Source organism: Chondrus crispus, genomic scaffold, assembly GCF_000350225.1.
Source record: "Chondrus crispus Stackhouse genomic scaffold, scaffold_458, whole genome shotgun sequence".
In the NCBI taxonomy this organism is placed as follows: Eukaryota; Rhodophyta; class Florideophyceae; order Gigartinales; family Gigartinaceae; genus Chondrus; species Chondrus crispus.
This window is the reverse complement of record NW_005179362.1, coordinates 23393-51091: the sequence shown is the minus strand read 5'-3', so window position 1 is coordinate 51091 and position 27699 is coordinate 23393. Positions and strand designations below refer to the sequence as shown.

At 52.1% G+C, this 27699-nt stretch overlaps 9 protein-coding genes; 5 read left to right on the top strand and 4 right to left on the bottom strand.

Moving 5' to 3' along the window:
* Positions 1–223: 223 nt before the first annotated feature.
* CHC_T00000168001 (hypothetical protein) lies at positions 224–1333 on the bottom strand. The gene has a single exon (XM_005719050.1). It carries the CDS (start codon positions 1331–1333, stop codon positions 224–226), a length of 1110 nt encoding a protein of 369 aa, XP_005719107.1.
* Positions 1334–1608: 275 nt separating this feature from the next.
* On the bottom strand, positions 1609–3216 carry CHC_T00000167001 (hypothetical protein). XM_005719049.1 is given in 2 exon segments: positions 1609–1824; positions 1825–3216. 1 exon segment carries the CDS (start codon positions 3214–3216, stop codon positions 1825–1827), a length of 1392 nt encoding a protein of 463 aa, XP_005719106.1. The 3' UTR covers positions 1609–1824.
* A 3684-nt stretch (positions 3217–6900) lies between these two features.
* On the top strand, positions 6901–8703 carry CHC_T00000166001 (hypothetical protein). The gene has a single exon (XM_005719048.1). The coding sequence runs from the start codon at positions 6901–6903 to the stop codon at positions 8701–8703; it is 1803 nt and encodes a 600-aa protein (XP_005719105.1).
* Positions 8704–8706: 3 nt separating this feature from the next.
* CHC_T00000165001 (hypothetical protein) lies at positions 8707–9919 on the bottom strand. The gene is made up of 2 exons (XM_005719047.1): positions 9675–9919; positions 8707–9574 (listed from the first exon to the last, which is right to left on the bottom strand). The coding sequence occupies exons 1-2, from the start codon at positions 9917–9919 to the stop codon at positions 8707–8709; spliced, it is 1113 nt and encodes a 370-aa protein (XP_005719104.1).
* A 516-nt stretch (positions 9920–10435) lies between these two features.
* On the top strand, positions 10436–13926 carry CHC_T00008667001 (Protein transport protein Sec24-like). XM_005719046.1 is given in 2 exon segments: positions 10436–13786; positions 13787–13926. The coding sequence occupies 1 exon segment, from the start codon at positions 10436–10438 to the stop codon at positions 13784–13786; it is 3351 nt and encodes a 1116-aa protein (XP_005719103.1). The 3' UTR covers positions 13787–13926.
* A 628-nt stretch (positions 13927–14554) lies between these two features.
* On the top strand, positions 14555–15352 carry CHC_T00010031001 (hypothetical protein). The gene has a single exon (XM_005719045.1). The coding sequence runs from the start codon at positions 14555–14557 to the stop codon at positions 15350–15352; it is 798 nt and encodes a 265-aa protein (XP_005719102.1).
* A 3765-nt stretch (positions 15353–19117) lies between these two features.
* CHC_T00000163001 (hypothetical protein) lies at positions 19118–20417 on the top strand. XM_005719044.1 is given in 2 exon segments: positions 19118–20218; positions 20219–20417. The coding sequence occupies 1 exon segment, from the start codon at positions 19118–19120 to the stop codon at positions 20216–20218; it is 1101 nt and encodes a 366-aa protein (XP_005719101.1). The 3' UTR covers positions 20219–20417.
* A 323-nt stretch (positions 20418–20740) lies between these two features.
* Positions 20741–22212, bottom strand: CHC_T00000162001 (hypothetical protein). XM_005719043.1 is given in 5 exon segments: positions 20741–20899; positions 20900–21321; positions 21421–21736; positions 21831–22124; positions 22125–22212. The coding sequence occupies 3 exon segments, from the start codon at positions 22122–22124 to the stop codon at positions 20900–20902; spliced, it is 1032 nt and encodes a 343-aa protein (XP_005719100.1). The 5' UTR covers positions 22125–22212; the 3' UTR covers positions 20741–20899.
* A 1964-nt stretch (positions 22213–24176) lies between these two features.
* Positions 24177–26998, top strand: CHC_T00000161001 (hypothetical protein). XM_005719042.1 is given in 2 exon segments: positions 24177–26963; positions 26964–26998. The coding sequence occupies 1 exon segment, from the start codon at positions 24177–24179 to the stop codon at positions 26961–26963; it is 2787 nt and encodes a 928-aa protein (XP_005719099.1). The 3' UTR covers positions 26964–26998.
* Positions 26999–27699: the final 701 nt, after the last annotated feature.

Genomic DNA, 27699 nt, shown 5'->3' with positions numbered 1-27699 from the left:
CACACACCTGTGCGCACACCACGATCCGTCCTTGTCAGCGAGCCACGCTCCATCCCCACACACCTCTGCTTGCCGCTCTGCCTCCGCTCCTTGCTCAACCACTCGTCCCCGACCCAGTCGCACACCCCGCCATAATACAATACCAGGGTACCAGTACCCTTAAGGGTACAGTATAACAAGACACATCTGTAAATACCGTACCAACCGTCCTCGCCGCACGGCCTCATCGCTCTGCGCGCCATCCGCACCCCCACCAGCTCCCCCATTTCCCGTCCCCCACCACACCACGGTACCCGTGATGACGCCCCCGCTCGCCCTCGTCCTCGCGCTCGCCCTGCTCCCGCTCGCGCTCTCCAAGGCGGTGTACCTGCAGCGGATCCCGAACGGCGACGCGTGGAGCCGGCCAGGCTCCGGCATCACGTGCCAATTCCTGGGCCACAACGACTGCGTGGAAGGCGATCCCCGCAACGCCTTCGGCCGCGCTTTCGAGGCCAACGGCCTCGTCTGGGACAAGACCTTGTGCGAGATGGACTCGGACAACGACGGCCTCACCAACGGCGAGGAGCTCGGCGATCCGTGCTGCGAGTGGAACGCCGACACCCCGTCCGAACTGCGCACCGACCAATTGAGCCACCCCGGCGACGAAAACGAAACCGGCGCCAGCGACGCCCCTGGGTGCGAACAGGATGACACCCCGACCAGTGGGGGGACACCCCCCACTACCGAAGCACCCCCTACCACCGAAGCACCCCCTACTACCGAAGCACCCCCTACCACCGAGGCACCCCCCACTACGGAGTCCCCGCCTGCCACGGACACCACCGAAGAAGAGCCAGCGACCGCCCCAGCCTCTAGCACCGGTCCTACCCCGTCTGGAGTCGAAGCTGTAGAGTCTCCAGCTGCGGAAGAGACCCCCGGCACCCCAACCGTCGTCAGCGGCGATCCTACGCGACAGCCCTCCGACGACGGGGTGTGCTTCCCGGGGCATGCTACCGTCAAGTTGCAGTGTGGCGCCGTGAAGGAGATGCGCCATGTGCAGATCGGAGATCGCGTACAAGTGGGACCGCAGCAGTTTAGTGACGTCTTCATGTTTACCCACAAGATGAAGGATGTGTTGCATGAGTTTGTCACGGTTGAGGTGGGAAACGAGGACCAAGTCTCTGCAAGGGTTACCCTGACGCAGGGCCATTACCTTTATGTCAACGACAAGCTCGCCACTGCTGGATCGGTCGTCGTTGGTGATCAACTCGAGCTTGTTTCTGGGGAGCGAAGGACGGTTGTTAGCGTGTCCTGTGCGCTGCACATGGGGCTCTTTAACCCGCAGACAACGCATGGCGACTTGGTCGTCGATGGTATCAGAGTCTCTACGTACACGACTGCTGTCGAGACTGGCATGGCACATTCTTTGCTTGCTCCTTTGCGCATGCTTTATCGCCTGTCGGGATGGACGACTTCGGTGTTCGAGGCTGGAGCCGACAGAATCGTTGCCCTGTTGCGGAATTAGAATTGCTAGTGTCGCGGGGTGCTACTTTCGTAACACTCTTCCACAAGAGTACAACGCCAATGAACATACAGTATTGAAGAAATGTCATAAGGACTCTCGTATGATTATTCATAGCCTATGTCCTCAAGTTTTGGACACGAGTTTTACAAAAACAATTTCAGCAAACACAAAGCGTTGAGCATCACCCTCGCCAAGTGACATCGACTGAACCGAGTCAGGCAAGTGCTCCCTAACAAAATAGATGTAAGATCTTGGTGTGATCCTCAATCCCGGCGAATTTCGGCGCAAGGGCTGTCTGGTGAGTGAGAGCATCCCTGAATTCAGAGGTGTACTTGCTCTGGCTTCTCAGCCTGTTCCATGACGGACGACATTCCGATACTTTTCAGTAGGGTGTTCCACCGTTTGCATTCCTGCGGGAAGATAAATGAAACTGGGATAACTGTGACGCCAGATCCGCCCACACTCCGAAGTTGCTGGATCGCGGAGTACAGTTGCTCCTTTGGCAGCACAATACTTATCGCATACATTCCCTCGTCAGAATCTGCTGGTGGTACAACTGGGCTAACCGTCGGTCCATCCACACCGCGCAAGTTGCTCTGAGTCGCGAGTCTTCTGCTCACATCGACCATGCTGGAACCTCTGATGTTGGCAATGATGTTGTAGTTGTCCCTGCCGAGTAAATATCCCTCAATGCGTTCCAGTAGTTCTCTGGACAGCGCTCTCAATCTCGCGCCGAATTCCGACTCTTCTCTCAGATGCTCGCGGTTTCCTATCAGTTGCATGGACGACTTGAGCAGGGTTCCGCCAACAATCTCCTTGAGAAGGTTTTCTCTCAACGTCACGCCGGATGACACAAGGTCAATAATGCAATCAGCAGTGCCCATCTGCGTAGAAGCCTCTAGCGCTCCGTCCATATTGATGAGACGGTAGTTCTCTACGTAGTGAGCTTCCAAAAAGCGCTTCGTCTCATTGACGTACTTTGTCGCAATCCTGAGCGTGCGGCCAGCTCCGCGTCGCCGGAAGTCGCTCATGTCATTACAATCGTCCCATTCCATCGGCACGCCAACCGCGAGTCTGCACTCCCCGTACCCAAGTCTGTCATGGACTGGCACAACCTGGTGATTGTCGCCGCCGTATTCCGCAACGAGATCATACCCAACAATGCCGAGATCGACATCGCCATCGCGAACCTTGCGGACAATGTCAGCTGGTCGTTGGAGCCACACCTCGACATCAAGTCCTTTTAGAGAGGCGACGTACTGACGTGGATTGTGAATTTGGACATCGATTCCCACGTCGGAAAGAAGGTGTTTCGTTTCGGCGAGGATATCGCCTTTAGACGGAATCGCAACGCGAATGCTTTTGCGACCACAGTGCGGCACGCACATCGTGAAGCTTACGGTGGATCTTCTTTCAGCAGGTTGATAGAAGCGATTTAAATATGGAGCTCGAGCATGAGCGAAGGACGACTTGCCCGTGGTTGAGGTCGTGCAGGGCGTGCCTCCAACTGAGTGGCGGACTAACGACATCGGCGGTAGGGAGAAAGCTGGAGCCATTTCGCGATGATATGGTTTGCAGCGTTTGTCGGGTTGTGGTAGATGTTGGAGATGGTGATGAGAGAGGCAATCGTGTTTGGGGTGAGCTGAGAGGCTTGATGTGCTCCACCTGAGCGAGGGTTTTGAGCGTTGGCGACAGAAGAGAAGAATCACCATTGTTCTGCGCACGTCATGCAAGTGTACAGTATACTGCAGTGCAGTGCATCCAAGTGTACTGTACAGTGCTGCACTATCGTGCTTGTTCATAAGACGAAGGGTAACAAAAACCTTTGCAAGGGGGGTTTTTTGCACCTTCCTATTCTTGAGTCCCTGCTCTTGATTGGTTCACTGGGAAAAAGTGCGCATATTTTTTATGCTGTTGAAGTCCTATTAACTTCATGGAAAAAGAGAACCAGGATTGCCATGTTCCTCCTTACCTGTCGGTGATGACATCGCGAAAACTCCACTATGCACACGTCGACTAATGTCTACTAGGACGCAATGGCGACGAAACTTATATCTATACTGTAAGAGTTTATTGAAACAGAGAGAAGGCATGTTTGCGACGCGGTCATGACTTTGTTCAGAAATAGAATTGTCCTAGTCGATAAAAAAGAAACCATTCGTTTTAAGATCAAATTGGATGTCGAAGTCGGGGATAAATCACCGCAATAAATCGTTTTTCATGTCGAATAGAACATACATATATATGCAGCCCTCCAGTGTCTATACGACCAAGCGTTATCATAACATAAAAATTTGAGAATGTTATTTCTTTTCAACTTTGATGTCCACGTTTCTCTTTTTCTTTAGTAAGTTGACTCGTTTTAAAAACTTTTCTGAAGTTAGACCCGAATAAAAAGCACTCTACAGAATGCCTCTAGGCTACTGGTATAAAATTGCTTAAAGAAAAATGCGTACTGTAAGCCGACTTTTTCTTTTGAACAGCTTTATGTGTGTCAACGATTTGGCTTTCTCTAAAATTGACAAGCAGATGCTTTAGCTGTGGTGATGGGATTCTAGTTTTAAAAACAGAAGTTCAATCGCCTGTTGCGTTGTCTAGGAAAAATAAAAATAACCTTTGTCCTCATATGAGGACTAACGGTTCGATAGACACTCTCGACTTGAAAATGCCAGAATTGACAATGCAGTTCTCCATGATCGAATTGACATTCGATTTTACCGTTTAGAATTGAAATCACTACAAGCATCATTTTTTAACATCTACGAACCAATACTGCGTTAAGTTACGGATCTCGAGCAAGGCAGTGAAACTGAAACTGGAAGCTGCCGTAAAAGTAAATAAATTTCCCGCTTTGATTTCGTTCTGTAAATTTTGCGAGCTCTTTACTGTACTTTACTACATCAGCAGAAATGGATAAAGAGTTGTAAAAAAAACTTGCCTCAGTGGTCGCAGCTACATTTTGGAATCATCTTGGACCCGACAATACCCGGCCTCGATGGTATGGGCTTTTCTCGTGTGCTCAAATTTGATTTGGCTTTACAGCACCTGCTCATCAAAGATAATAAATACAATTCAGAAGTACGAATAGAACGACGGTATAAAGACAGACTCTGCAGCATCTCATCCCTTTTCTCATTGGAGAATTACGTTACAGATCATTCGAAGCTACGTGCTCATGCGTCTTTTTGCGTAAGGTTCCCAATGGGAAGAAAGCGGTGGTGTTCTTCCAGCACATATCAGACAATATAACAATCAGTTTGGAATTGGAGCAAATGTGTGGTGGAAGAGCGAGGAAATGCGGAAATAGGATCGATCGATTTCCCTCGCGAATAGGTACATGAGAGTGCATTGTGCTTTATCTCAGACAAGTCTCTTGTACGGTACTCTCCCAGAAATAGGTGGCCATTCTGAGTCCCGCTTTACTGGGAACATTTATACTGTACTTCGAAAAGTTTTGAGACACGCTCACGTCAAGCCAAACTTCGACACAGTATCAGTGCAATTGCTCTTCAGCAAGGTGCCGAATTGAGAGCTCTAACTTCGGAATGTGCTGTTGAGCAATTGCACTGATACTGTGTCGAAGCTGCCCAGCATCATCAACAGCACGAGCTGACTCTGATTTCAGGAATGACATCATTGAGTCTTCGCACATCAAGGTCTCATATTCCCTTCAGCCGTGTACGGTCTGTAGGAGACTCCCTGATATTTTACTAAATTTCTATACCTCCAGATTTTCTTGGGGGCGATCTATCTGATGTGATACGAGTTGGGCCAGCAAGGCCTAAGCGGGGGCGAATGTTTCAGCCAATGAAATGACGCCATTCTAGAAAAAAACATGGCAAAGGCCTACCTGATGCCCCACTCAGAAGTGTGCATATGGCACTGTGCACGAAATGCAAAACGCCATGGCCCTCTAGCGAGACAGGCGCAGTGCGCTAGAAAGGTGGAGGCACAGGCACCTAGACTTCTCTGCATAAAAGCCTGTCGCTTTCCACCATCTCGGGCAGACTTCTGTGTACAAACTAAATTTCACAGCATCAGTGGTGGCATCAAAGAGAAACAGCACAGTTTGAATCATCATGTCGACAGACATGCGCCCGCTGGCCGTAGTCTTCGGAACACAGGGAGGAATGAGTGATGTCGGTAAGTTTGCCGCCGCTCTAGCTGTGAAGAAGCTCGGGTCATCTACCCGTATCATCGTTCTCGCTCCGACGGCCGAGGACCCCAACATGGAAATGGACGCTGACGTCACAGACGACAGTCTTCGTAATGAATTGAAGGCCGACCTCGAAACCAGCTCGCTTACTCGCATCGACATTGATGCTGACGACGCCCAGGAAAAATTAGACGAAGCTCTCCAGGGCGTTGGAACTGTCCTCGCATGCTTGGCATCCAGACAAGCGTCGTTGAGCAGATGGCTTGAGAGGGGTGCGAAAATGGTGAGGACTTCCATGGAAAAGAACAGCGCCGACAGGTTGGTCGTGCTCTCTTCGTTTGGTATCGGTCAGGATTTCACGTCATTTAGCGCGGTGAAGGTTTTATGGCACGCAATGTTGCGCACGTGGCTACGCTCGACGAGGAAGGATTTAATCGCGTTAGAGGCTGTCGTTCAGGGAAGCGAGCTTGATTACCTAATTGTAAGACCTGGAGGCCTCACTCCGAGTGAACCACCGGTCGGGAAGTGGAAGTTATTGACGGCCCCGAAGCAGGGAGGACTGGGGATTAGCATCGCGAAGAAGGATGTTGCTGAGTTTATGCTCAATGAAGCAACTTCTCCGACTTTTCATCGCACGGCTGTCACCATTGGAGCTGAAGAGAAATGAGAATTGTACAACTCGTGAGCTATAACGACATGCGTCGCTTTGTGGGAAGAGGAGCTTGGGGTTTGATTGCTTGTTTTTGCTGTTTCGCGTTAATTTGGCTTTATGCTTGTGTTTCGAAAGCTAGAACCTAGTTGAGCGTACATAAAAAGGGATACAATAGTCGGCAATGGTAGTGGGCACGGAACTGATACCCCGGCGAACTTCACTCTTGTGAGAGCTCATGTCCTCGATTTTTATTCCCGGCGCGTCCCGCGGGTTTTGCATTGGCGCAGAGACCCCCGCTGCAGGGTACAGAGTATAGTGCAGTACAGTTTATGCACCGTGCATTTTTGGACGCGCCGAGTGCCTTAAATGAAACCAAATATGCACATGCACGAAAAATACTTGGTGCTGAAAATACATACGCACCAGTGATCCGTCCGTCCCCCTCCCCGGTCGCACAACTCGCTTCGTCAACGACTCGCAGGACGTATTGCGAGAACGGCGACGTAGAGGAACGTGCAAATGAGGACATCATCTTTCATCTAGTCCTTAGCATGTTGGCTTTCTCTGAACGACGAGCACTTGTTCGTTATGATCGCATCAAACAGAGTTGCAGCCGACAGGCTGGTGCTGCGATTGCCGTGGGATTCTCGACATCATGCGGGGTTGCTGAGCAGTGCCTTGCTTCGAGATTACTATTTGCATGCAGAGCTCCCGCCTCCTGGTTGCATCCTTTCTCTTCGACTTCTTGATGAGGTTCTAGTACGTTTGGATATCCTTGTGGTGTTTCCAATGCCATCGTTGGGAACGATTGTGACATGTACTGAGAAGACGGAGGTTTTGCTGATCCCCGCCCTGCCACCGTCACTGTCATCCGAGCGCTTACTCGACCCATCGCCACAATGCTACTCTGAAGGAAGTGAACTACCAGCCCTCATACGCTTGGGATTGCACGGCAACCCCTTGCTAGAACGCACTGGCCTCGCACCGTCACGTTCCTTTTTGGTGACAGGCGAATATAGCTGTGGAAAGACAAGCGCTGTTGCGAGCTCTGCCTATGCGGCTGGAGCACATTTTATCCGTGCCTCGGCATGTGACGTCTTGCGCACAGTGGCGACCGAGGATGGGAAGCTGCATGCAATGCGATACTACATGCGGGCAGCTCGAGCCGCGCAGCCTGCAGTTTTGCTACTGGATGACGTCCAATTTCTTTTCCCACCAGACGATGATGATGCGGCAGCTGCGTTTATTGTTGTGATGGATGAGGAGAGAGTCCAGGCAGCTGCCAAATTCGTGATTGTGCTTGGCTGTTCGACGAATGCCGAATCGGTGCATAGAAGGGTTGCAGAAGCGACTGATGTGCTACTGCCCCTCGCCTTGGATCCTGAAGGGCGAACAGCAGTTGCAGTAGCGAGCAAAGTGAAAGGGCGATTCCGTGAGCTCAGTGAGGGAAGGGGTGCATTTGGAAACGTGAAGATGCAGACGGGGACGATTCAACCAACAATAGAAGTTGTCGGGGACAGACGGCCAACTACTACCGAAAAAAATGTGGGCACTGCCGATGCAATTGATCGTTCGAGAACAGAGCGGCTCATAAAGAGCTGGGTAGATATGTCTGGTCGCTTGGGAGGCCTGGAGGAGCCACAGAAAATTCTGAAGAGAGTCTTCTTATGGCGCCAGACGAAAGCCCACACCTTTGCTGAATTAGGTGTGAAGCCCAGCGTGGGCGTGTTGTTGTATGGTTGTCCAGGAACAGGAAAGACTGCCCTAATACGGCAAGCAGCTTCTGCCGCTCAATTCAAAATCATTCCAGTCAGTGCTGCGTCACTTGCTCGAGGTGAGATAGGAGCTTCAGAGCGGCTACTATCACAGATATTCAAAAATGCACATAGGTCATCACCTTGTGTTGTCTTCATGGATGAGATTGACGCCTTGTTCGCTACCGCAACCGCGACATCACCGCATCTTGTAAGACTGGTGGCGGCACTCTCACTACTTATGGACAACCTGTGCAAAGATGTCATCGTAATTGGCGCTACCAACAGACCGTGGATGGTTTCAGCAGGCCTTCTTCGTCCAGGGCGGTTTGAGCATTGTGTGAAGGTGTCATTGCCTAATTCGATAGAGCGGGGGCAGATTGCCGCCGTGTACGCCGCCAAGATGCAACTGCAGAGTCATGACAGACATTGCTTCGAGAACCTCTTACGCAGTACCGACGCTGAGGGTCTTTCGGGGGCGGACATTGCGGGCCTCAGTCGTAGAGCGGTTATGGCCTCAGTATGCAGAGGTTCCAAAATCGAAATCGGAGACTTGAAGAATGCCTTTAATTGCACAGTGCCATCTGTGAGCCCAGCCGAGGCCGTGCGCTTGGAGAGCTGGAACGCAACGCGTTAACGCCTAATAATACACAGATTTCGTGCGGTGTATTGGGAATTTCGCGAGCTGATCCCTATGTTCCGTTGCGTAATCCCACAGAGCAAAATCGATCATGACAGAGTTTATAGGAGCCGACTCCTTACTCCTCGCCGTTTGTCCGAGTTGCTGGTTTGTGAGACGCTCCATCTCCTGGCGTATAATTTCGACAGCATGGATGGAAAACCCCCGGATTTGTATCTCTCTCGGGTCACCGTGGGCAAGCTCCTCGCCACTGGCCAGTGCCTGAAGTACTTTTGGAGAATATTCGATTGCACCAAGCCATGCAAGGGCCTGCGGGACCCTGTAGTCTGCAAACATTGTCAGATTGCCGATGTCATGGAATGGGTATTTGTTAGTGGCAGCGAAACAGGCCCAGACGTCTGCTACGAAGATTTGTGCTCGTTTGTAGAAGAAAAGCCGATGGGTTGACTTCACGTGGTCGTTTGTGCCGGCCGAGGCGAGCACCGAGTCATTGAAGGATGAAAAGTTGCGGACAAGTAGACCAATTAGGTTATCGGCTGAGCCGTTGGCAGCGGCGACCAAGTCCTCCACCGAAGAATTGAAGGATTTCGTAAGAACGGTGCCAGCTTCGTTCAGAACCTTCACACGAGACTTGAGCATTGGTACTGGCACACTGTTTGCAGAGCGAAAGATGTGCGTAAGTTGGGAGCAGCTGACTTTGGCGTAAAAGGCGGGGTCTGTCATAGGAATTCCTTCCTCCAAGGCACGATTGATCGAAGCACAGAGAGCCCAATATCCCTCGTAGGTCTTTCCATTGTGAGAAACGGACCACCTGGGACCACCGAGTGGACCCCAAAAACAAAAGTTGAGTGTATCCACAACAAATATCCTGGAATGAGAACAATTTTTCATGAACGGATGAGGTTAGTATGTGCTGGTCTGAATTGAGTTGCGAGGATTCCAATTGAAGAGGACGAAGGTTTTCTTACCATGATAGAGCAGATACGTCAGGGGCAGGCGGATGAAGTCCATTGGCGCCCAACCACGAGGACGCAATACTTGATGGAGTGCGAGGGTTGGTAGAATTGAGACGAACTAAGAAGGCAGCAGCAGCATGACACGCTGATATGTTTAGGCCTACTCCGCTGCCAGCCAAGGCAGTAATAGCACGGGCGGAAGAACGCACAGAGTCAGTTGGAGAGTCTGGAGTTGCTGCGGCATTTGATTCTCGCATTTTTCACAGAGAAAGGGAAAGTTCGCCTTGGAAATTGCGAGGACGTGTGGGACCTTTCCAAGTAACTGCTCTAGCTGCAAGTGCGCCGACGCGATCCCTTCATGTGAAGTCACAAAAATATGGCAGGAAGTTGAATGTGAGCAAGGCGCTTCTACATATAAAAGCACGCAAGGATTAAAGATAGTAGTCGGCGCACATGTTTTTATGAGTCATACAAAGAACAAGAACCACCAATGGACGGGGTTTGTTTGCATAGAATTGGATCCAAGGCACATGGCTTACATAAGGCATGGCTTACATTAGGCATGCCTTACATTAGCGGTGGGGGTCAGAATTGGTCAATCAACAATTTGCCCATGCTAAATCGGATCGGCCTCCCCCCCATCCGAATTCTCAACCGACTCCATCCAAACTCCAGCCACAGTTGGTTCTGGTACGACACTCCTTGGCCATTCCGCCGCGTCTTCACCGACAGCCCCCGGCTACTCGTTCCCCATCATTACTGACGCGGTCACCATGCAGTCGCACGATCCGCGCTACGCCCCACCCGGCCGCGCGCCTTACCAGGGACCTCCAAGCGCCGCAATGGCCGGTCCTCAACCCCCGAGCGGTCCGCCGATGCAACGCCCTATGCCGCCTGGACAACCGCCGCAGCAACACGGACGCCCAATGCCTCGCCCACAACAACGTCCGATGCCGCCACAGGCGTACTCTGGCACGGGGCAGTCGATTCCGCAGCAGCCCGGCATGTACGGCGCTCCACCCCCGAATCAGCAGCCGAACGGCCACATGTCTCGTGGAATGCCGCAAGCTCAGCAACCCCCCATTCCGCAACCAGCCCGCCCGATGTATCAGCCGCCATCAGGACCTGGTGTTCGCCCTCCCTACCCTGGATCCGCTGCTGCCGCAATGCCCCCCCAACAAGTACCTGGCCAGCCGCCACAGCAAATGGGAGGATATCCGCAACCAATGCGACCTGGATATCCATCTCCTCCGACTACCGCCAGTCCCCCTGGTCCAAGATCGGTACCAGGACCGGGATCGTATGGCGCCCCCCCACCACAAGGAGCTGCTATCGGCGGCTATGCACCGCCTCGTCCTGGCACAGGCATGCGTCCGGTTCCTCCCACAGGCTCAGCACGTCCGGTTCCTCCCGGCTACACCAACCCTGCGGCACCGCAGCCGAATGGCGCTTTGCCGTATCCACCTGCGCAACAGGAAGCTCAACCAACCCAAGCACCGCAGCAAAAGATTCAACCCGCGTCCATGCCACGACCTTGCGCTTTGGAGAAACCTGTTGGAACTCCTAGAGACTACTATCACAGAGGGATGTCACTTGGCGCATCCAGTGGATCTATGCCGATTTTGCCTAATAGCAACTCTGACGTCATCACTGTCGACGATGGTAGCGCCAGACTGCGTTTCATGCGCATGACTACCAACTCAATTGGGTCTGAGCCTAGCCTCATGTCCAAGAGTGGAGTCCCACTAGCGGTTGTTATGCAGCCCTTCGCAAATACCGTCCCTGGAGAGGCCCCAGTGCCTGTCGTTGATTTTTCGAATCCCCATGTCGGTGGACCGCTCAGATGCGAGAGATGCTATGGCTACGCTAACCCGGGCTTCAAATTTATGAGCGGTGGTTCTCAGTTCCAATGCAATCTATGCTACCACACTAACACCACTCCGACTGAGCATTTTTCTGCCATATCACCAGCGACGGGTCAGCGCATGGACGCTGACACACGGCATGAACTGCGCGTAGGGTCTGTGGACTACATCGTAGGCTCAAAAGATTACCTTAGTAGACCACCGAAGCCAGCATGTTACCTCTTTGCTATCGATGTTTCGCATGGAGCAGTTGCGTCTGGACTCGCGTCGGCTGCCATGATGTCCATCAAGTCTGTCATTGGCGCCGGACTGCTTCCAGGAAGCAGAGAGGGAGCGCGAGTTGCAATAATGACTTTCGACAAGACTTTACATTTCTTCGATGGCCGCGGCGCTGATGAAGGGAAGACGGTCACGGTGCAGTACGTTCCTGACGTGATGGACCCATTCGTGCCCACAGGAGGCGGTGGGCTCTTCCTTACACCGGCGCAGGCGATCGTCGCGGTTGACACAGCGAGGGAGACACATGGCCTTGATGCTGGGCAACAAAACCCGAACGCAACTGTGAAGGCAACGTCTGCTGAAAGTGCGTTAGGATCGGCCCTTGAAGTGATCAAGAAGGCATTTACTGATTGCGGTGGAAAAGCGTACGTTGTGGCAGGATCACTGCCAACCGTTGGCGTTTCAAAGCTAGAACGACGAGGGGGTGGTGCTGCAGGAGGAGGAGAGGACCGCGAAATGGGACTCCTGAAAGAGGCATTCCCCAACTACGAAATTCTAGGATGTGAGCTCGCGGACGTTCAGGCCAGCGTCGATTTGTTCCTTGCTCCTTCCTCGGTGTACATTGATGCCGCGACGTTGTCAAGAGTACCAAGGGCCTGTGGAGGTCGCATGCATCTTTTCCAGGGCTTCGACCCGGTGCGCGACGGAGCCAGCTTGCATCGCGCGTTGTGTGCGGCCGCAAGCGGACCACGTGCGTTCGAATCTCTTTTGCGAGTAAGAACGTCCCCTGGCTTAGAGGCTCGTGGTGAGTTTATTGGTCACTTTGGGCGACCACAGCGAGGCGATGACGTTGCAGGACCGGTGTTTGATGCGGACTCCACGTTGGTGCTTGAGCTCAACGTCACCTCAAAACTTTCTGAAGATGACCGGGGCTCCCAAAACCGACCGTATGCTGGGACGGCATCGCTCTATGATGATGCGTGTGTACAATGTGCCATCCTATTCACAGATTGTGCGGGACGACGCCGGATTCGAGTGCACACACAGTTCGCGAGCAAAACTACTGTACTACAAGAAGTATTCCGGCATGCTGATGTTGACGCACTTGGATCTTTCCTCAGCAAGAAGGCCGCGTCTGCCGCGTTGGTTGGGGGAACAGCATTCTCAAAGGCATGCCAAGCTCTTACCGAGAAGACTGCACAAATGTTGTACGTGTATAGGAAACACTGTACAACGCAATCTCTGAGTGGGCAGTTAATTCTTCCGGAAGCCTTAAAAGTATTGCCGCTGCTGATACTTGGCCTAACCAAGTCGGCGGCTTTCCGCAAGTCTTCTATCTCGATGCAATCTGGGGATGCGGTCACTGCAGATGAAAGAGCAGGCTCACTTTCATTTCTTATAAGTGGAACAGCGGCAGACGTGGTGGCTATGTGTTACCCACGTATGTACGAAATTCAGGATCTGCCAGAAGAAGCTGGGGTACCCCTGCCACCCCCTGCCAACCCGATCGTGAGCAACGGAGGAGCAATGGGTAAAGGACCAGACGGGAGCGCAGAACCGATTGCTATGCCTAATACGCTACCTCTGAGCTCTGAATCGCTCACGGAAAAGAGAATACTTTTGATCGAGAATGGTATGCAAATGGTGGTTTGGCTGGGGTCGATGGTGGAGAAGTCGGCAGCCCAAGACGTAGTTGCACAGGTAGGCGGAGGCCGATTGCTGATCCGAGCCGAAACAGCTGGTTCGGGGACTTTGACAAAAGGCTTGGGCGAGAATGGAAAGCGTGTGAGCAAAGTGATAGAACGGATATGTCAGCAGCGAAACAGACTATCGCGACCGCAGGTCGTGCTTCGCAACGCACCAGGGGCTGGTGGAGAGGGCAAGTTTGTAATGCCATTGCTTGTGGAGGACAGAAACGCCGGGACGCATAGTTACGTAGAGTACTTGCGGCACGTGCATAAGCGAGTGATGGAGAAGATGGCCAACGACACTGCGCAGAGCGATATGCAGACTTGGGAAATGTTGAACCACGGATATTAGTTAGAGGACATACGTAGTGGTACGAGTGTATGGTATAGGTACTCAGCGGAAAGTGCGGAACATTCCGTCAGTAAAGCAAGGGCTTGATGAGCGCGAGTCTCGAGAGAGGATTTGTTATCGGCTGTGGAAGCTTGATATGAGGTACATGTCCTACGCCTACAGTATACCATACAGTATGTAGAGAAGTGTTTTATCGTGACGCACGGTATTGATACACTGCCAAAACCACATTGGGTCCTGGGAGTGTACACAAGAAAGGTTAGGCAGTTGTCGGAACGTTGGAACGTTGTTACCCTAAGGGTTACAAGTACCCCTCATAGACCCTGCGCAGTTCCAACATTGCACTAACATGAAGACACTAACATGAAGACTTCACCCTCTGTGTACGGTAGGTGGTGAGCGCTTTTCTCAGCAATGATGCAAAAACCGAAGCCAATACGTAAATCGGTAGCACATGTGAGGCTGTACGGATTGCTTCCAATTTAGGAGGCCAACAAATTAATTGGACTGCACGTTAAAACTATGCCCCAGTCCGCGCGCTGCACACTGCTCCCATCCACCATCCAATCACCCACTGCCAAGTATGCAAACCGTCATACAGAAAAGCGCGCCCATTCTCGTACCGCAACCAAGAGCTTAACCTCCACCATTTCCCATTCCATGCATGCAGTCCAGTGCCCTCAACTCCTCCAACATTCGCCCCGTTGAAACAGACACCCCGCTTTGCCACCCCGCGGTAATCTCAACTCTGTCCCCCACCCCACCGCCATGGCGCCAGTCAACGTCGTAATCTCGGGGCTCCCCTCCTCCCCATCCACTCTCTGTTTGCAAGTCGGCGACTCCCACGCCGCCCTCCCTGCCTCTCTCGTCTCCGACGCCCTCATCGCCGCCACTGGTATACCACCCTCCTCCTTCTTTCTCCGTTCCCACGCCGGCCTGCTCCGCCCGCATGCCCATGTTACCGTGCCCGGCCAGCACACGGCCTTCGTCGCCATGTGTCTTCGACGCGCCCTACCAGGGGGTAAAGGAGGTTTTGGCGCCATGCTAAGGGGAGGTGCTGCCCCGAGTAAGAAGACGAGCAATTTTGACGCCTGCAGAGACTTGCAGGGGAGGAGGCTTCGGCACGTGCGCGACGAGATTGCCCTCAGGGAGTTTGCCCGCGCGAGAAGAAGCGGCGAGGGTGCCAGCCAGGGGACGGACATGCACACCGTTAGGAAGAGATGCCGAGAGGAGACTGATCAGGCGAGAGCTGCCGAGCTCGAGGACAAGTCGGTCGATCCGGAGGAACTTGAGCAGGATATGGAGCGTATTGCGGGGAGTGTGGAAAGCGCGGTCGCTGATGCGGTGGGCACGCTGCAGTCGAGACAGAAACGTCTTAGGACGTCGCCATTGCCTGAAACTCGTGCGAGTCCGGTGCGCGCAGATGACTGGATGATGGATTACGATGGGGTGTCGTCGTCGGACAGTGAGGATGGCGATTGTGGGAAGAAGCTAATGGGTTCCGAAGCTGACCAGACCATGGCTGCTGATACGCGACCTGCTTCTGCCCAAATTGTGCTGCGATGATGTGCATGGGTAGAGTTTTTAAAGTAGCCTGTGCGCAAGGAGTTGAGGTTTGTGATGCTTAATTGTATCCTCGTGGCTCACAGTCTTCCGTTGGTTGATGACGCACCATTTCTAGAGTTTACGTCGAGGATACTTAAAGGATGATCGGTTGCACTCAAATCGTTATCATATTGAGACTCGAAGATGAGTGCTTGGCTTCAATGGTATTCTACACCCCATACGTGTAGCAAGGATCTCTACCCTCCCCGCCAAGCTGAACACATCGACCGGCACGCTCGGCGCACGATGTACGGCTACAGTTCAGACAGCAGATATGCAGTTCCTGTATACAACAATGTACAGTATACAGCAACAGTTTTAGCAATCAGCCATGAGATCCGCAACAGGCCCAGATCGATGGACACATTTTCTCCTGGTGATCAGTCCGCTGCATCAGGCCGAAGGCTCACCTGAAGGTCTCATTTCTCAGTAGCACACATGACGCGATCGTCTTTACTCAATCAACATTACAATAATGCTGACAACCCAAGGTGAAGTCAGCCGTAAAAACAGTCCACTCCGTCTTGTTGGGGTTATACTGGACTGCTTCGTTCAGCTGGTATTAATTACAGGTTTCTCCTTGGTGCATGCAAATCGAGGCGTTAGATCTCGCGCTTCTCAGGAAGGCAGCTGCTTCGGAAATTGGACCTTACTCTATAAGCTTGACAGTTCATTCCTCAGCAGTGGTTGAGCTCAGTATTATTCATAGATAGTTGGTTTGTTCACCACAAAGATAACCTTCATGCTAGCACTCGAAAAAAGAGTCATATTTCTATCTGCGATTTTCCTGACTCCTGGCTGGTGCTCGAAATGACGGGTCCCTGCAACTGAAATTCGTCGAATATGGTATCTTGAAACTAGGTGAACCCTAAGCTAAGCTTTGCCGCCGTGTAGTCTCCCTACACTGGGCGGAAACCATATTCAAGAGTCTCTCGTACTCAGGATGCTCTTGTTGAAACTCTGTCGTACCTTCCCCATCGTCTGAACCAGATTTTGTGCGAACTTGTGACAACGTTATTCGCCGTATCTTGCACCTTAACATGCCTTTTCAAGACAACAGGGACATTTATTGCATCTCAAAAGCCATTCGTCAATGCAATCTGTAAGCAAGAATCACGGTTAGCAAAAAAAACGGTGTCTTCGAAACGCGCATTCCCAAGACAATGGATTTAAGCGGAAACTAACGCACCTTGATGAAAAATATGATCACACGGCAGTTGCCTTACCCGTGAGTCCTCTCCAGAATATCCCTCTAGGCAAATTGCGCACGACTCCTGGCCAAAAGATATTTTACAATACTCGGGCCCGTCATCCGCCGATGGCCCGCAAAAGACTTCTCTAGATCCCTCTGCTTCGACAGAGAAGGACTTGAGTCGGTTTTCGATATCTGCAGGCGTGAGGCCACTTCGTTTCGGCCATTTTCTCAGAGATGATAGTGCTCCCACAATCCCATCAGGCGACGGAGAGAACCGAATTATCGAGGGCACCTTCCAACGAAGTAATCGCAAATAGCAGTACAAAAACAAAATTGACAAGGCCAAGAAGAACAGTTCATCAGCGTTCAGGTCGTCAAGTGCTTCAGTACTCTCCGAGAATTTGAAAGTCGAATTCGTATATTCGTTGTACAACAATTTCCCTCCAATGCTGTATCCCTGTGCGAATCCTTGCATGGCACAGTAGAGACGCTGTTCTTTTGAGTCTTTAAAGACAAAGGTGCAAACAAACCCTTGCCTTCACCAAATTTGCTATTGTATTGATCGAGGCTACGTTCAGTACGGACTTCCAAAAATAGCCAACCTCAGACTGAATTCTTTCTAGCACTTGAAGCACGCTCTCCCTGTCTTGGATAGTTTCTTAGTCGATATATATTTTCCATGAATGATAGGTTGACCCCATCGCATGGGTCCACAAGTCGTGTTTTGAGAGCACCGAAATTCTTTGGGGGGATGATTTATTCCTCCTGTCGTTCAGGTCGATAACCATCCATATGATTCAGTAGAAGGGACTTTTGGTAGCTTTCGTGGCAGATAAGAGAAGACATGCATGTGACGGCTGAATGATAAAAAATTGAATTGGCGAACATATTTAGCCAGTTGAAATTCAAAAAATGACTCCGACCGGCCGCTGTTTTGAAAGACTAATGACGATCTTCAAGACCGTCCACCCTTCTATCTGCGCAACCTCCAAAAGGTTTCGTGGCCAATGTGGTCAAGGTGAGCCTCATTCAGTATTCTCAGCACCTCAAGAGAAGATCAGACGAGGAAGCACTTCTGAAATTATTGTGTTATCCATGCTTTGAGGTATTCCCAGATGTTCAGAGGTCGAATGCCTCATCCACGTCCACGCATACTCACAGAAAATCGATGTTAAAAGACGGAGTCAAAAACCGAATCCTAACTTTCGGGCATGGCGTGAATATTGAATCAATAACTTCACTGCGCATAGCTGGTTGAAGTCAACATGATGTTTACGTTCTGAAGCTCGAAACAACTATTAATTGCGAGAATGAGGAAATCGCTTAAAAGCAGCACTTCGTGGTGGTGCGTCAAGTGGTTACACAGTACAATTTCTGATATCCAGAGAAGTTCGTCGCCGCAACGTTTTTTACGAGCAATCTGAGGGATACCACTGGGCAAAGCCTCAATTACTTGCGAAAAGGCTTTTAGTGCTTTGCAAACGACGGGCATACTCTCAGTTATTCCATCGACTGGGACTAGTTTCTTGATATCTACATAAATGTATGGAAGGAGGGCATCTCGCTGCACGGTAGCGCACGATACTGGTAGAGGTGTACAAAGAAGGAAGTGAGTGTGTGGGGAAGTAGTTTCGTAAAAAGAAAAAGCACTGGTCTAGTCTAGGAAGAAAATTAAAATCCCCCATGGCATTTTAACGGATGAGCTAGGGGGCCCATCTTCACGAGAAAGTGAAGCAATTGCCGGAACCGGAGATACACAACTCACTTTTACCCGTACAGCTGATCTGCGCCCTGCAGGTATGCTGAGTACAGTGTCGGGGTGGCGGTGTCGTAATCGAAACACTACATAAAGTATAGAGGTTGACGAAAATGGGAGGTTATATACTGTATGTACCCTTGTGCTAGGAATAAGAGCGCAAGTCTTGAGTTCTGAATCAAGACAGCGACCAAATTTAAGGGTATTTAAACATAGCCGTATTCCGTGCGCCCCAAGCTAATGCGAGTTTATCGAAGCAGATGAATGGATGCCGAAAGATACAGACTACTGAGAGTGCGCCATTGCATGCACTGAGGGCACGGTATAGTTGATTAAATCTTTCTATCGTACACTACTGTACGTACGTGCCCAGGCCAGAAGACACGAGCAAGTCGGTCATTCCTGTTGCGAATGGGAAGCAGCTCGTTGGTGGCGCGCGGTGATGTACCGCAAACTAGTGTTTCTAACCAAGACTGACATACTCGTCCATGGTAGCGGTGGTGTCGGGGGTCGATAAACCTACGGGCCTCAGGCCCATCCTGTAGACGTTCGCTTCAGGCGCTCTGCCGAAAGGTAAACTCAAACTCCGCTCTCTTGTGCGCAAATTCTGCATCCCGTTTACAGCCTGGAAGTGAGAAGCGGTGTTGACACCAGGACGAGAGTGCCAAGTGGACAAGTTCACTCGGCTTGCATTCGAATTGAAGTGGAGCATTGCTCATTTTCTAGATTTTCAGATATTTTTAGAATGTAACAGTAAAGTTGACGTCATGAACTGATGGAACGGAGGCGCTGCCAGTTTGCACGTTTTCAGCCTTTTCCTGTGTCAGTCGGCACCACGTATCCTATGGCTGGTGCATGCTCCAATTCCGGCCTAATTCCCGATATCCTCCAGCTAATTTACCCTATACAGGACCCGCCGATCAGTTCTCTTCCCGAAACCAAAGAAAACCCGCACCGCATCCCCTACCGATTGCTTCGCTCCCCCCCCCCCCCCCCCCCCCCTTTTGGCCCCCCCCCCCCCCCCCCCCCCCCCCTTCGTACCACGCACCACCCCAACCCCACTCTTACTTCCCATTTATTCTCCAACCCGCAGCGTCCACGCGCTCGGATCCCCCACCTCCTTCACCCTAACCCAAGCTTTTTAACAATGGTCGGACCCCCTCCCCCGCCGCCACCGCCGCCAGCCCCGCCAGGACCGACAGCAGGCGATGGTGACAACACGGGCGATATGGCCTCTGCCCTCTTTGCTGAGATCAATTCCCTCGGTGAAGCTGGCGCTCGCTCTGGACTGAAGAAGGGCGTCCGCGGCCCGGTCAATGATGCAGCTCCGGCCGTCACACCGGCTCCGAAGCCGGCTGCCGCCCCTGTCGCGAAGAAGTCTCTTGTCAAGGGAGAGCCTATCTGCGAGCTGCAAGGGAAGAAATGGACTGTGGAGAATCAGATTGACAATAGGGCTCTTGAGATCAAATGCGAATCCATGAGGCATACTGTCTATGTGTATCGGTGTGAGAAGTCCACTATTATTGTCAAGGGCAAGGTTAACTCTATCTCTATTGACAACTGCAAAAAGGTCGACCTTGTTTTCGAGGACGCCCTGTCCCAGGTCGAGATTGTCAACTCGGATTCGATCAAGGTGCAGTGCACGGGCAAGGCGCCCAGCATTACCATTGCTGGCTGCCAGAGCGTCACCTACTTCATGTCCAAGGAATCTGTTGAGAATGCCATGGTGATCACGTCGAAGAGTGCCGCTATCAATCTTGTTCGCCCCCATCCAGACGACGAGGACGATATTGTCGAAACTCCCATTCCTGAGCAGTTTTGCACCACCTTCAAAAAGGGCGCCTTCGTCACCGAGGCTGTTGAGCATGACGACTAATTTTCAACCCCATTCAAATCAAGGACTCACAGCTCTAGAAATTTTACTCACTGCACTTTCGTGCAATACTTAACCGCTTCCGGGTCAGAAACGCGTCTTCTAGTTTTGATTGCGCCAGTAGGGTACACCAGACCGATTTCATCTTTGTCTTCTTAGTACGCTGTTAAAGCTCTTTACCGCAGAAGACGGATTTGCGAAACTTGTTCGCGTTTTGTGCTCTCCCGAAGCGAACATATATCCGTCACAAAAGAATATATTTCTCCGTCACAATGTTTTTCAGGGAAAGCAAGCCAGGTGATACATCGGCGCACGTAGGAAACTGAACATCCTCCAGTTAGAAACCAAACGTGATAGTTGTTCCTAGCGTTGGGTCCGTATTCCTGCGGCGTGTCCTCGCTAGAAAGGCCAAGCATGATGCGAACCCGAATGTTCCTACTTTCAAAACAAGTATCTATGCTCGATGTGGCATGCCAGCCGCCCTTTTGAAAGTGTACTATCTTAGAAGTGCTAATATGCATAAGATGAGGTGTCAAGATACATTCATTCTCTTTTTTATCACGCTTATACTCTTCACTATTGTACATAGCGGGGGATGTGGGGATATGACTTAAAACCCCGTTGTTGTGTTCCACGTTTTGAGGTGAAAGCCCAAAAATTGCTCGCTGCACAAGTTAGCTGGTCTTACTTGATTTTTACGGGAGAGTCGGTGTCACCCGCACCATACTTGTTTCCGAAGTGGTGGTTGACATCTCTATGCATGGCTTCATCTGCGCGTACGTGAAGGATCACGTCTCTGATCCTGGCGTTCTCTGGAAGACGGTAGTAATTTCTCGCAATAAGCGGTGCGGGATAGTTTTTTAGCTTTCCGCTGTCTATACTGGCCAAGTAGTCTGTGTAAGCTCGATGGGCTTCTTCTTCCAAGTATCCAGTCAGGCGATGAGCAGCTCTTTGGTGGGTAAGGTACAGACCCGAGTAAAAGGCCAAATAGAGGCCCTGTGCAACCCTGACGAGCGACCGTTCCATAAACGAGGGCTTGCAGACTTTCATAAAAATGAGCAGATGCATACGCTCGTTCTCGGCTTCCTCTTGAAGGACGTTGATCCCTGCATTGTGTGAAACAGACCAAATGAGAAGTTAGTATACGAACATAACAATTGAAGAACACATTGAGCGCGACTGATGAATGACGAATAGTTACTTACATCCATGATCCCGCTTCATGTTCCGAAGAGATCTCAAATGCCTGTGAAATCCACCGACGATTCCTGGGACCGCGGCGACAGTCTCCAGACAGACGGCATGGTGATCATACTTCTCCCGGAAGAAAGCATGAACGAAGACACGCAGAAACTTCATGAGGCCGAGTGCGAAACGGTCTATACCATCCTGAGGTTGGTAGTGATAAGGCGTACCAATCTTCTCAAGGTCTTTGACAGAAAGACTGGGTGGAAAGGACTGATTTTGGTCTGCGAGTTGCTTGTGACGCTGGTAAGCTTTCAATATTAGCTCCCGCGCTTCCTGTTGACAGATGTAGAGTTTGCAGTCAGTTGTTGCTGCTTTGCACGGTGTAGAGGGGCACGAGAATGGTTCACGGACTGGGAGGGATACTTACTTCATCAATCCAGGCGAACTTTCGAGATTTTTTGTCTTCGCTGTCCTTGTCTTCCGCCTTAACCTGGTTGACACTTTGTGTGCTGAAAGCATGGGAGAGAGATGGAGCGACAGAGCGGTCAAAAGGACTGAGCTTTTGGGTGCGATGGAGGAGACCTTGGTAGGGAGGAGAAGAACGAAGTGATGTAGTAGCGGCAAGACGAGTGAGGCTTCGTGAGACCGGAGCAAGTTCACGAGATAGGAGAGCGCTCGTACCGAGCCTGGCAACGCGTGGGAAAAGCAGAGCTTTATTCATGGGATTGTTTCTGTCGGTGATGCTTGCGTACTGCTGAGCGTGGAGGGTTGTGAGAAACGGGGTGTCGTGCTAGGGCCTAATCGCGTGCTTAAGTACGGATAGGACCGAGGACAAGGGACCATTGCTGGTTTGTAAGGTGGTTTTAAACATATTTTGTAAGGATGATGCATGAGGGATGCGAGGATGTGAAACTATCAACTTTTGGAGTGGACAGTATGTAAAAAGTACACGTTTCAGGGACCTCGAGAGAGGAAGAGCTTACAGCAGGCCATATGGAGGGACAATGCTAAAGCTTTGTCGCTCAGGCATTTGTCGATAGTTGTTGGACTGCGTCGGATTGGCAACAATGGGGCGACGGAAGCTAAGGGTGTGGCCGTTCCAGACAACGTCGTAGGAGTTGCGTCCTCGTGCGGGTCCCAGCATTTTGGTGCAAGTTGTTGCCAGCAACACATTGGGTCGAGCCGAAGAACAAACTTCGCAAATTTGTTTCACACACATGCCCTGTAATTTCAGTCAAGATCAAAGTTAGTTTGTCTACAAATGTTGTCTACAAATACTGTACACGTCATTGCATGAGTCATGAATGCCTGGAGCGAAATAACAGGGCATGCATTGATTGGCTGGAATGGAGGCCCTTGGAAGGGGTCCCGCCAACTACACACGACCGTCACTCAAGTGCGTGAGAGTTGGATCTGACAAGTGTCGATGTTGAATCGGCCGTGATGCCGATATTTTCCATGGCAAGTCTGGGAGGAATCGAATGAAATGCCCTTTCTCCCCTTCGATACAGTTCAATGTTAGGTCACATTTCATTTTCCGTTCCAAAAAAGATGTTAGAGAAATAAAAAACGAAAGGGGGGATAATTTAAAAAAAACGAAATTTTTGTATTTAGTAAAATTGGTGTTTTTTATGTATATATTCGTCACTTGTCAGACCCTCAGCATGTCGCGCTAACACGTGTAAGCGAGTTCGGCTCTTGTAGCTCAGTTGGTTAGAGCGCCAGCCTAACATGCTGGAGGTCTGGAGTTCGACCCTCCACAAGAGTAATCTTATTTTTTGCTTCGCACTGTCTTTTGTGGACAGATACCTCCCCTGCCCGCGAGGAAGGAATCTAAGATGAGACCTGGTGCTTCCATGACCAAAAGACTCTTCCGATGAGCAAGTCCTTCCCTTATGTGATCTCACAATTAGCATTGCGCGTCGTCAGTGGATGTGTACAAATGTTTTTCCTGTGCATTGCTATCAATAGACACTATTCTAGACGCTTCTGATCGAGACTTGCATGGAGGTGCAGTTCGGGCAAATGGTTCGAACATTTTTTGGTTTTTTCTAAAAGACATTCCTCGCAGTGTGATGAATCTTGACGCTTCTCAAAGTTGCTTGTTGACATGAGAAGCGTCAACGCTTGCGTTTATGAGAAGCTCGTCTGTACCGACACGCATGTAGTTGTCAGGTATCCGGGAGTATGCTTGAGTACCTCTTGGTAACCTCGGGTAGCAACCGCACGAGCTTTGATGGACGACTGTGGATGGGCAGAAATGAGGTGCATCCGTACATTTCCAATCATAACTGGCGATCAATAAGAGTACTGTAAGCACTTCAGGACTCACGAGCGCTGAGATTTACGTTAAATTTCCTCCCCCCTTTGTTCTGTCGCCAATGGGGCCGGCCCCCCACGGAAGGCAGGACGACGTCCGCATCGCCTCGCCGATTGACTACGCGGCACTGCCAACCAGAAGCCGCCGCGGACAGGATCACCGTCCACTGTTCCTCCGTCACAACCTCGCTCCTCGTCTGCCATTTCGTTCTGCTCCTTGCTCCCAATTCCCGCCTGCAACGAGCCACGGCAATGGCTTGACCGCCTCCCACCCTCGTCCACCACCAGTCCTTGCCCCACACCCCACCCCACCATGCTGCGCCTCTCCCTCCGCCACGCCGCGCACCACCGCCGCCGCCTCTCCTCCTCGCACCTTTCCGTCGCGCCGTCGACGTCGGCCATCCACTGCCCCGCCCCGCCGCTAGATCTCTTCGAGGATGACATCCTCAACGAGATGTTCGCCCCGACCGTGCCTCCCTCTTCCTCCGCCCCGCCCGCGCCCCTCTCCCGTCCGGACCACCCCTTCCCCTACGCGCACGCCGAGCAGGCCGCGTACAACCGCCAGCTGGCCCTGGAGGAGGACGTCATCGAGGTCGCCATCAAGCGCTTCCGCAAGATGGCCCGCGACGCCACCACGCGCGGCGACGTCGTCACCCACAGGCCGGCCGCGGACCTGCTCGCGGGATGGTTCGGGCCGTTCGCGCTCGCGGTCAAGAGGAACTCGCAGCAGGTGGGGAAGACCGAGGCGGGCGCGGGGGGGAAGAAGGCCAAGCGGCGGAACCGCCGCTCGGAGGCCGCCCCGAGGACTGGGCCGGGCCGCATGTCCGTTGAGCAGGAGATGCGCGCCGTGCTAAAGGAGCTGTCGCCGGAGGCTATCTCGGTCATTACCATTCATACTATCCTGGCTACTACTATGAAGGAGCCGCACGGAGTCCCGCTTTCGCGGCTGGCGTTTGCGGTGGGGAATACGGCCCGCGCGGAGATCAATTACAAGAAGATCGCTGAGTTGAAGCGGAAACAGGAGAGGGCAGAGAAGGCGGACAGAGTCGAGGGGAAGAGCACGCGTGCGCGCGGGGGGAAGAAGCCTGCCAAGCGGAAGCGTTCGGCGCAGGCAATCCTTAACAGCGCCATTGCCTCGTCTTCGTCGATTGCGTCCGCCGTCAATTACGCAGCTCAGCAGGTTGCCGTCAAGGATGCAAAGTGGTCCGATCGCGAGACTATGTTGTTGGGGACGCATTTGATTGACCTTCTCGTAAACATTGCGAAGGTTGAAGAGGAGCCTGGAAAGTTTGCGCCCGCTTTTGTGCATTTCCTCAAGTTCAAGAAAAGCGAGAAAGTTAGGGTAGGTTGCTTGCAGCTGTCGGATGCAGCTCTGCGGTTGCTAAGCGATGATGGTAATATCCTTGCGGATAGTGTTACCCCTAAGCAGCAACCGATGGTTGTTCGTCCCCGGCCATGGATGTCACCAGCCCGGAGCCCTTATTTGAGCTGTAGGGCCAATTTGATTCGTACGGTGCCTGGGAAGGCATTGGAAAGGGCTTTGAACGGCGCGGATCTTAGCCTTCTGTATCAAGGCTTGAACGCTCTCGGCGATACAGCTTGGACTGTGAACCGTGGAGTGTTGGATGTGGCTGAGACATTGTGGGAGAACGGTGGCGGAAAAGCGGGGCTTGTAACTAAGCAGGATGTGGCAGTGCCGAACAAGAAGAAGTTCATGGCTGAACAATTAGCAGCATTTCAGGACGATAAGCGACTGGGAAGGCCTCCATCCGATTTTGTTGAAGGGGACGTTGTGGATGAAGAGGAGTACATTTTTGATGAGGGCAAAGCTTCCCGAAGACTACGGTTTGAGAGGAAGAAAGCACAAAAATTGAACAGAGAGCTCGTCTCTATGCGAGCAGATACAAACCACAAGATAGTGCACGCAAGGCGATTTGCGGAAGAGGAACGGCTTTGGCTTCCTCACAACGTGGACTTCCGAGGGCGAGCCTATCCTATCCCTGCATACTTGCAACATATGGGTTGCGATATGACAAGGGCGATGTTGACATTTGCGCGGCCAGGTATCGAGCTGGGTCCGAGAGGGTTGTACTGGTTGAAAATCCATCTCGCAAACAAGATGGGTGGCGACAAGTTGTCATTCGACGAACGAATTGGGTTGGCAGAGGCGAATATGGGCAGGGCGATTGCGGTGGGTCAAGAACCAATGTCAGACAAGAATATGGAGTGGTGGTCGAAGGCTGAGGATCCCTTTCAATTGCTAGCAGTATGCCAAGAGCTTGCTGATGCGAGCGGACGTTACGGAGGAGAACTGGCTATGGAGGGATACGAAAGTCGACTGCCAGTGTCAATGGATGGGTCATGCAATGGTCTTCAACACTACGCAGCGCTTGGAAGGGACGTGGTCGGTGGAGAGCAGGTCAATCTAGTCCCTAATAATCGGCCGCAAGACGTATATACAGGCGTGGCGAAGCTTGTTAACAAGCGTATTGACGAGCTGGCGGCAGATGGAGACGAAGTGGCTGAATTGCTGCGAGGGAAAATCAGTCGAAAGGTTGTCAAGCAAACTGTGATGACGAGTGTATATGGTGTAACACTGATTGGGGCGAAGCAGCAGATTAAGAACCGGCTTGCGGAAATCGATGGATTCCCAGAGGACAAGCTGTTTCCTGCCTCCTTAAAGCTTGCATCCCTAACGTTGTCGTCTCTGGGAGACATGTTTGGCGGTGCGACCAAGACGATGGATTGGTTGTATGATGCAGCGACGCTTATCTCTCGAGACGGACACGAGGTGCAATGGACGACACCAGTGGGACTACCTGTGATTCAACCGTACCGACGAGAGGGACAGACGGTTGTGCGGACATTGATGCAACGAGTGACGCTTGAAAAGTCGGGAGAGCACAGCCCTGTGTACGGAGCACGGCAACGCAGCGCATTTGCGCCCAACTTTGTGCACTCTATTGACTCATCGCACATGGTGTTGACGGCTATGGGTGCACAACGGATGGGGCTTAATTTTGCAGCTGTGCACGATAGCTTTTGGACGAATGCGGCTCACGTGGACCGAATGAACGCGGTGCTAAGAGAGCAGTTTGTGAGGCTGCATTCGAGGGACCTACTGGATGAATTGAGGGAAAGCTTCCTGATTCGATATCCCGGAATTGAGTTTCCAGAAGTGCCGGCTCGAGGACAGTTAGATCTGGATGTCGTGAGAGACTCGCCGTATTTCTTTAGTTGAGCTGAATTGACCCCACTGTAAATTGTGTAAGTAGAGAATTGTGAGAGTCGAGATTAAGACGACGTGGCACCTCGTTGCCTTACAGTCGGCAACGCTGGCACATTACAGAGGGGAGTGTATTAGCAGAATGTGCGGCCGTGTTGTTTAGGCCGAGACAAAGGTTGAATCCATGTCCCCGAGAACACGGCGAGAAGAAGGTTTGCTACTTTCTTCAGCCTTCCACACTGCACCCGCTATCGTCTTTGTCCCACCGCCCTTGTTAGGGTACTCCGTTTCTCTACACTCCCCACCCCCTCCCCTTCCGAACCCCCCCATCCTGATCATCCCCGCTCACCCACCATGCGCGTCCGTTTGGACAGCCGCGGTCGCCCACGCCGCCCAACACCCGCCCCTCCTCCGCCGCCTTCATCTTCCTCCTCCTCCTCCTCCTCATCCTCCTCTTCGTCATCCTCCCCCCTCCCGTCGTCGCCCGCATCCGCACCCGTCTCCTCCGACCTCGCCACTGCAGCCGACTCTGAATCCGCCGCCGCCGCTGCCGCTGCCGCCTCCGCCGCCGCCGCTCCGTGCCCGGCATCCACCGTGGCCGTCATCCCCCCCGTTGATCCCCTCCCCCCCGTCCCACAACCTCTCCCGCAACCCCCTCCCCCGCCCGCCTCCAGCGTCCCACTCAAGAAGAATGGTAGCCCGGATGGAAGGCCGGTTCGGCAGGTGTGGTAACAGGAGGTAAACGGGGGAT

Excerpts from the sequence above, each read along its gene's own strand:
- CHC_T00000168001 (XM_005719050.1), bottom strand. The coding sequence starts at position 1,333 with ATGCGTTGTCTGCGGGTTAAAGAGCCCCATGTGCAGCGCACAGGACAC.
- CHC_T00000167001 (XM_005719049.1), bottom strand. The coding sequence starts at position 3,216 with ATGGTGATTCTTCTCTTCTGTCGCCAACGCTCAAAACCCTCGCTCAGG.
- CHC_T00000166001 (XM_005719048.1), top strand. The coding sequence starts at position 6,901 with ATGATCGCATCAAACAGAGTTGCAGCCGACAGGCTGGTGCTGCGATTG.
- CHC_T00000165001 (XM_005719047.1), bottom strand. The coding sequence starts at position 9,919 with ATGCGAGAATCAAATGCCGCAGCAACTCCAGACTCTCCAACTGACTCT. Across the intron at positions 9,575-9,674 it reads GACGTATCTGCTCTATCATG|GATATTTGTTGTGGATACAC; the intron begins GTAAGAAAACCT and ends TTCTCATTCCAG.
- CHC_T00008667001 (XM_005719046.1), top strand. The coding sequence starts at position 10,436 with ATGCAGTCGCACGATCCGCGCTACGCCCCACCCGGCCGCGCGCCTTAC.
- CHC_T00010031001 (XM_005719045.1), top strand. The coding sequence starts at position 14,555 with ATGGCGCCAGTCAACGTCGTAATCTCGGGGCTCCCCTCCTCCCCATCC.
- CHC_T00000163001 (XM_005719044.1), top strand. The coding sequence starts at position 19,118 with ATGGAACGGAGGCGCTGCCAGTTTGCACGTTTTCAGCCTTTTCCTGTG.
- CHC_T00000162001 (XM_005719043.1), bottom strand. The coding sequence starts at position 22,124 with ATGAATAAAGCTCTGCTTTTCCCACGCGTTGCCAGGCTCGGTACGAGC. Across the intron at positions 21,737-21,830 it reads AGTTCGCCTGGATTGATGAA|GAAGCGCGGGAGCTAATATT; the intron begins GTAAGTATCCCT and ends ATCTGTCAACAG. Across the intron at positions 21,322-21,420 it reads CATGAAGCGGGATCATGGAT|GGATCAACGTCCTTCAAGAG; the intron begins GTAAGTAACTAT and ends CACACAATGCAG.
- CHC_T00000161001 (XM_005719042.1), top strand. The coding sequence starts at position 24,177 with ATGTTCGCCCCGACCGTGCCTCCCTCTTCCTCCGCCCCGCCCGCGCCC.